The 8,191-nt window shown below is 43.0% G+C and overlaps 1 protein-coding gene and 1 pseudogene across 1 annotated transcript; both read left to right on the forward strand.

Moving 5' to 3' along the window:
* Positions 1-2,044: 2,044 nt before the first annotated feature.
* LOC136466204 (isoleucine--tRNA ligase, chloroplastic/mitochondrial-like) lies at positions 2,045-7,096 on the forward strand. The gene is made up of 14 exons (XM_066464633.1): positions 2,045-2,055; positions 2,128-2,131; positions 2,181-2,282; positions 2,364-2,433; positions 2,566-2,678; positions 2,891-2,959; positions 3,265-3,372; positions 3,846-3,990; positions 4,504-4,735; positions 4,831-5,117; positions 5,204-5,340; positions 5,661-5,808; positions 6,217-6,348; positions 6,804-7,096. The coding sequence occupies exons 1-14, from the start codon at positions 2,045-2,047 to the stop codon at positions 7,079-7,081; spliced, it is 1,836 nt and encodes a 611-aa protein (XP_066320730.1). The 3' UTR covers positions 7,082-7,096.
* A 546-nt stretch (positions 7,097-7,642) lies between these two features.
* Positions 7,643-8,191, forward strand: part of LOC136466205 (protein OPAQUE1-like) — a 6,253-nt pseudogene continuing 5,704 nt past the window's right edge.

An 8,191-nucleotide genomic window follows, 5' to 3' on the forward strand; every position in this document is an offset into this window, starting at 1 on the left:
TTATGTTAAGTTAGTTTCAATGGCACAAACGTGCACGGCTTCCGTCGTTTTTAGGGGGCACGCACGTACATGCACGGGTAGCTTCTGCGTAATTTGAGTTCAACATTTGCACGTTTTGTAGTTGCCTATATACTTTGTTTTGGGAAGTAAGAACTAGTTCGTCGCAGTTTCTTTCTCGGAAATCACTCATACTTCCCCGGCCTTTGTAACAATAATAAAAAAAAAGAGAAACGGGAAACTGGTAAATCCCTGTTTCAAAACGAATGAGGAAGAAATACCCGTTGGGACGTCGTCCCCGCGGATGGAGTATTTTTTTAAAAAAACGAATGAGGAAAACTTTGTGCAAAAAAAAGGAAAAGCCCACACGCCGCTGTCAGCCTTCGAGAGGCCGCCGTAACAGCCCATCCGCAGGCTCACAAACCGAGCAGCTTTCGCTGCCAGTCTACCAGCCCATCAAGTTTGGCCCAAAATGACATGGACAGGCCCGTGGGCCAGAAGCATGGGTGGTGGATTCGACAAGTGTTCCCAGCCCAGCCGGTGAGGGTTCATCCTCACTGGATAACGGGCCCCACAAGACGCCACGACAGCCGGCCCCACTCCGCAGCCTCTCTGCTGCTGGTGGGCCCAGCGTTACGGCGCGCAAGCCTCCGCCTCCGCCCTCCCTTCTCCGGCCACCCTCGCTTCTCCGTCCCTAGTCCCTCGGCAACCCCCTTATCCCCCGCTGCCCGTGCCCGGTAGCCGGCACTAGGCCACCACCATTCCCCGCTCCGTACAAAACCGCCTCGCCGCCGACAGGGCGGGTCCCGCCCCCGCACCTCCGCCTTCTCCCTCCCTCGCGGTCGCGGCTGGCGCCGAATGGACGCCGCCTCATGCTGCCGCGTAAGCGCCGCCCCGGACTCCTTCCGTTCTAGGAGAACCTAATAGAGCGAGGCTTGACTTACTTATACCCGCTGCTTCTCCTCCCCCTGCTCTCTCCTCTCTCTCCCTCTCTCTCTCTCTCTCTCTCTCTCGCAGGTCTCTCCACGCAGGCGGTGTCGCTTCCCGCTCCGCAGGCTGGCGGCGCCGCCGTGGCCGCAGCCGTTCTGCACCGAGTCCAGCGGCGGCCTCGCCGCCCCGTCGAACTCCAAGCGGAGGTTCAGGGGCCCCGTCATGGCCGCAAAGAAGGCCGCGGAGGGTCAGCCCCGCCGCTCTCACGTTATTTTTGTTCTGCCATTGCTGTTTTAGAACTTCATCTCTGGTGAAGGTTTGTTTGGCAGGGTTTTGGATGAGGAATCGATGCCCGTTTCTATGGTAGTGCGGTACTTTTGAAGTTTAATTGGAACGGAGTAGCCGAATTTAGGGTAAAGTTTTGGACGTAGGTGGCTTTGAGCGTTCTGTGCTTGCGGTAATTTGCTGAAGGCATTTTCCGTTTTTGTTTTTTTGGCTGTGAAGCTTGGGATTGGTGAGGTTCTGTGAGATGAATTTGCCAATTTGATTTAGATGATCAGGAGTTGACATAGACAATTGGGCTAGGGATTTGGTCACATTGGATCTATGTCATCCAGATGAGTAGTTCTTCTATTTAGTCAGTTTACATTGAAGATGTTATAACTGTGACAACTTTTGCAACTATCATGGCTTTGTTTATTTCGAAATCTATTCATATTTGACTCATTTCTTCATAGCTAGCATTGTCTCGGTGAACATAGATATTAGATAGTAAACTACTGTTATTTATTAGTTTAAGCAAGCACCTTCATCACTGGGCGTTTTTTCCATATGTCATTGCTTGCTTATCCCATAACTTGATCTGATTTGTTTCAAAATAAAAAAAAAACAAAGCAGTTTGTTGATAATTGGACAGTTTTGAGCTCTGCTCTGGCAATCAGTCCTTCTTCCATTGTCAGAACAAAGTATTAGAGTTGAGTTTTGGCTTGTTTGCTCTTGCTAGGTGCAAAACAAGAGGATGGAAAATATAAGCACACTGTGGAATCTTCCGAAAAACAACATTTGGGCTGAGAGCGAATTTCGTACAACGGGATCCAGAGCTCCAAAAGTTATGGGGATGAGAATCAGGTTCTGAAAAGGTATCTGAAAGGAACACTGGGGTGAGTCGATATCTCAAGTACATACCTGAAATTTTAATAGATCTGTTAATCTGGATTTAAATTGCTTGTTCTGTTTTTGGATGATATGATTAGCCTGCATTTGTTCTCCACGATGGCCCTCAGTATGCTAATGGTGATCTTCACAGGGCCATGCGCCTCAATAAAATCCTCAAAGATTTTATAAATCGCTACAAGGTATTAACTGCTGTTCATATGACTGTTGCTCGGTTAGTGTTTCAGAATCACAGCTTTGCTTATGCTTTTTTCTGTATGCAGCTGCTTCAGAATCATAAAGTGTCCTTTGTTCCTGGTTGGGATTGCCACGGCCTTCCAATAGAACTAAAAGGCAAGTTCATTTGTACAAAGATCTATATAAGTTCATCTAGTTATGCTCATTTATTAGATTTGGTGGAGTAACAGCTGCAAACTTTTGTGCATACATGAGACTGACCAAGTAATTGCTAATTATTTTCTGCAGTTTTGAAGTCAATGGATAAGGAAACTTTGAGTGCTCTTACACCCATAAAATTAAGGCAAAAGGCTGCAAAATTTGCTAAAGCAACAGTCGATGCACAAATGAAATCTTTCAAGGTAGTCCTTTCATCCCTTAAATTTTTTTAATAGCAAGTTGATCTAACTTGTCAGCAGATGCTATCTGTTTTGGTGATGTTTTATCGTGTGTTTGCAGTTTTCTAAACAGAAGCCAAATTCATGTTGTGGCTCTTGTTCTGTTGATCGATGCAAGCCTTTCATTTTTTAGCCTTTTGTATCGTGTAATTAAGCAATAAGTCTACTGTTTGCAGCGGTATGGTGTATGGGCCGATTGGGACAACCCTTACCTAACTCTGTCACCCGAATATGAAGCTGCTCAGGTTTTCTATCTGCTACCTGCTTTTACAGAATATGGCAATGATATTAATGTGTATTTGACATAAATGAGAACTTGGAGGTCTGACATTACTCGAGTTTTCTTTTCCGTATCTCTTATCTTCTGGACAACATTAGATTAGTGCATTTAATTTTCTTTCTTTAAATCTATTTGTGTGGCCAGCAAATATGCATCGACAGTATGGTGTACTGTAAATTTTATGTTCTGATGATGAGCATGTTCCATTGCAATTAGAACATCTTACAGAACAAAAGTAATTACATTTTCTTATCCATTTTGTTATGCTAGTTGGAAGTGTTTGGTCAAATGGTTATGAAAGGATATATCTATAGAGGACGGAAGCCTGTCCATTGGAGTCCATCATCACGTACAGCTTTGGCAGAAGCTGAACTGGAGGTATGCATGGAATACACTATTGTAATTTGTCGAATACATAGGAAAAATGCTTAACTGTTCTGATTCTGTCATTGTAAGTGTGCTTCCTGAGGGTGGATATTTCTGGTAATATTTGTTTAAACCAAGGAAACAGAACATTGAAGCTCTTCGGTTAATAAGTTGCATAGCTCTGTTCCAATTTGTAGAAAAAGAGACATTTGATTAATATAGTGACACCGTGAAGTTGAAATTGAGTTTGTTTGGATAGTGGGAATTCGGATTCAAATCCTAATATTTGTAGAACAGATCCCCTCTTCCGATCGCATCCTAAATCTGCATGTCTCTTGTTTGTGGATAAAATGGAAAGTAATTACCTAAGCATTCTTTTCTTGTTGTATATTTGATACTCTTGAAGAACATATGACATGCACTGTGTTGGTAAATCTGTCCATAGTTTTTGCTTCCTCATATATGTCCCTTTTATCCTTCTCCAGTATTCCGAAAATCACATTTCCAGAAGCATATATGCCGCATTCAAGATTACCAATCCATCTAAATCTGGGATGCTAGACGAATTTCTTCCAAATGTATCTTTGGCCATATGGACCACCACTCCATGGACAATTCCGGCTAATGCTGGTGAGGTGATGCCTTGTTTGCTTTATTTTAAGGGAAACATCCAGTGAGAGACACCTTTTAAATAAGATATCATGAGAGCTACCTCAAGTTATCTTTGAAATTTAAACTTGTTGCTAGCTGAAAATAGAGTATTCAGCGTGCATGTATTTGTTTGTATATGGAAAAACATGAGATTTAACTATCAAAGGAGTAAATGGCATAGCTCTTAACTGTTTAAGTTTTCCCCATGTGAAGTTTGTTCTATTCAGTTCGACAAACAATATCTCTATCTACAATTTTGTGTAGTAAACTAGTAAAATGCACAAAAGATGGATATATCATATGGAAACTAATTGCATGGGAACTTGTAAGTATGATTGATCTGCTTATCCTGCTACTGAAACAAACATGCTCGTTGTGCAACGTTGCAGTTAGATCTGCCTGTCTGCTAACTTTTATCTGTTGTATTCCTTTGATTAAATATTTAGGAAATATAATAACTTGTCTAAAATTGTCTCTACCTTCCTTTACCAGCCGTTGCTGTGAACCCGGAGCTTACTTATGCAGTAGCTGAGGTACAGTCTGTATTTGAAAGTGAGTCAACATCTGGTGGTAAACAAAGAAAAGTTGGAAATATATTGAGTTCTGAGAAAGGAAAATTGTTCGTTATTGTGGCTTCTGATCTTGTCACAAATCTTGAGTCCAAATGGGGAGTGAAGCTTGTAGTCCACAAATCATTTCCCGGATCTGCCTTGGAGCACTGCAGGTTTGTTTTTTGTGTTGCACCTCTCAATAATGGTTGCTCAGCTTTTATTTAAACCATCTATATGTGCTTATTCATGCCATGCTTGGTGCCTTCAGGTATGCCCATCCTGTGAATGGCAATGAATGTTCCGTCGTTCTAGGAGGAGATTACATTACAACTGAATCGGGCACTGGCCTTGTTCATACTGCCCCTGGCCATGGCCAGGAAGACTACATAACAGGTTTGAAGTATCGGCTTCCTATTATTTCTCCCGTGGACGATGAAGGGAACTTCACAGCTGAAGCTGGACAGTTCAGTGGTTTGTCTGTCCTGGGGGCTGGCAATACTGCAGTTGTGAAGTATCTGGATGAACAGTATTCACTCATTTTAGAAGAGCCATACAGTTAGTAACTTGACGATAGTCTTCATGTTCTTTTGTTTCCAATTTTATCATAGAAGTTTGACTGATTAGTTTCACTTGGTTGTCAGAACACAAGTACCCCTATGACTGGAGATCTAAAGAACCAACTATATTCCGAGCAACTGAGCAGTGGTTTGCATCTGTGGATGGTTTCCGTAATGCTGCAATGGATGCAATCAGACGAGTAACTTGGGTTCCTTCTCAGGTATTTAAGTTGGGTTCTCTCTTTTTTTTTTTTAAGTTGTCAGTTCATGTTTGATGCCAGATCCTGAAATTATTTTCCTTATTTATGTCCACTGGTCTTGAATTATGTCTTCTGAGTGTAAGTGATTGTTTGATCCCATTTACTGTGACCAAGTAATTGCATTTTTGGCACTATGTAATATTTTTTAGTTATTTTTCCTTTTTAAACCCTCTGCCAATCTGCAATGATTAAATACTACTGCTTGTTACTTCTATTGCTGCTATCTTGTGTTGTTTGATATAAGAAGACCATGTTTCATGACTTTGGTTTGATGTTCCCAGGCGCAAAACAGGATTGTTGCCATGACCTCTAGCCGTTCTGATTGGTGTATTTCACGTCAGAGAACTTGGGGTGTTCCTGTTCCAGTTTTTTACCATGTGGACTCACAGGAACCTCTTATAACTGAAGAAACTATTGAACACATCAAGGGTATATCTGTCTATTTCTTGCATTTCTTTGCGATATTTCTGTTGTGGTTGGAACATCATCACTGCCAAAGCAGTTGCATGCCCAAAAGTCTTGTTTGCTGGTGTCTGAGGAGGGTACCAAGTTTTAGGCAGTAACCCTGTAAGAGCTTTTATGAGCAAACCATTAACTGAATGATGTGTTATCTTTCAGTCTCAGAACCATTTTGCTGCATCCTTAGAAAGTTCAATTGACATGTCCATCCATTATGGGACGACTGTTATGAGATTTGTAGTTCTCTACATTATTATAGAACAACCCAATGTTTGGCAGGCTTATATTTCAAGTGCTGGATATAGTTTGGTTCTTTTGGGGAAAGAATTCTGTGTTATTTTCTTGTGCTCGAATAAATATATGTTGCATTTTGTGCAGCTATTGTATTGAAGAAAGGTAGCGATGCATGGTGGTATATGACAACTGAGGAACTTCTTCCAGATAGATATCGGGACAAAGCATCTGAATATCGCAAGGGAACTGATACAATGGATGTTTGGTTTGACTCTGGTACATTGTTTTCATTATTCCTCTACTGAAATGTATAGCTCAGTGATATGTTTTTCCAATGGACAGAATTAATTTTGTCGGGGAATTATGATGATACAGTAATGCTGTAGAAGTATTTTTAGTGGTCATTTAGTACTATAGTTTTCATATGTCCAGTTTTGGTTGTGTGATAACATATTGAATATTGTTGGTCAAATTATGTAAATTTTGGTTTGATATAAATTTGGAAACATGAAATAGAAAAGATTGGAGGGAATTTTTTTCTTTGACTTGAATCTATCTTTTTTTCTATATATCCTGAAAATTGAGCTGAAGTGTCAAAGTGATGTTGCTATCTTGTACATTGATGGTTGATGCTGCTTTTGTACTTTTTACTGCATCAATCCTCTGAGTTCTACAATCATCTCTCATCAGAAATTGATTTTTATATATATCTATATCTTTCCTTGATTCAGGCTCTTCATGGGCAGCTGTTTTAGCAAAAAGGGACGGTCTTAGTTTTCCTGCGGATATTTATCTTGAAGGTTCAGATCAACATCGTGGATGGTTCCAGAGCTCATTGTTGACTAGCATTGCTACTACAGGTATTTGTGTTCTTTTTTTAGTTTTAAAAGTTATTTTCTTGTCATTGTTTTCTGATTCCCTCCATGGTTATATCTTTTCCTACAAACAATTTCCATGCCTTTTCAATTTCATGTTCTTGTTTTTTTTATTTAAAACATTTTCTATGTAGAAGTGTGGAAAGCCTGCCACCCATATTGTTTGCTTTTCTATGATATGTTTGTAGTGTGAAATAATAATAGCCTTTTTCTCTAACTCTTTTTTTTCCATCTAAAGTTCCATTTGTCTAAATGTTATAGACGCCTTTGTAGGGCGTCAGTATAGGCGCCGGCCCAGTCCCAGCCGTGGCTAAGGGGCTCGGCTGATTAAGTTAGGAGAGGAAAGAGAGGATATTTAGGAAATCTATTTTGGTTTGTTAGGAGTGCACCTATTATATAAAGGGCACTTAGAGATTGTAATATATCTTATCGAAGAAGGAATAAACCTCCAAGGTGGGCGGGTTACCTTCGACGGTGGCTGCGAGCTGCTTTCTGCCGCTGCCGCCGGTGAAACCTCCCGCTGCACCACTTCCCCTCGATATCCTTTGCGCTCCAATTCTCAATCCCAGCCTTCTACTCTCACTCCCCCCTGCGATCTCCCCATCGTACCCGTCCACGCCGTAACAATTTGGTATCAGAGACCTTCACGGGTGCATCGATCACCATGTCCGGCACCCAAGATCCTGCGGCCATGGATGCAAATTGGATCGCATCTGGGTCAGCTCACCACCATCACCAATCGCCTCAACTCCCATGACCAGCAGCTGGCGCGCATCGAGTCTGGCAAGGCCGATGCCGGCAAGGGCGCTGCCATGGATGTGCTGTGGGTGGCAGGGATGACATCCGCGCCGGCAGAGACAACACCCGCGAAGGCGGTGATGCTCATGACGACGACATGGATCCGAACCGCGCCTGGGAGGAATCTGTGCGCTGACTCTGCGCGATCGCGAGCGGTTCCTGGACCCGCGCGATCGTTTTGGTCATCGCGAGCCGGGTCGCATCGATCGCGACTCTGTGGCCGACTACGGACGCAACTACGGGCGCGACAGTGACTTCGAGCGCGGCCCCTACGCGCGTGACCGGGGCGGCTACGACCGTGACCGCGGTCGTGATTTCGTCCGGCGATTTCTACGGCTTCGACCGGGACAGGGGCGGCCGGGAATTCGATCGCGGAGGCCGCGACTACCGTCTCTTCGACCACGGCGACCGTCATCAAGGCAACGTCGAAGGCCGCCAGGAGCTCA

This window comes from Miscanthus floridulus, chromosome 7 (genome assembly GCF_019320115.1).
Source record: "Miscanthus floridulus cultivar M001 chromosome 7, ASM1932011v1, whole genome shotgun sequence".
Classification (NCBI taxonomy): Eukaryota; Viridiplantae; Streptophyta; class Magnoliopsida; order Poales; family Poaceae; genus Miscanthus; species Miscanthus floridulus.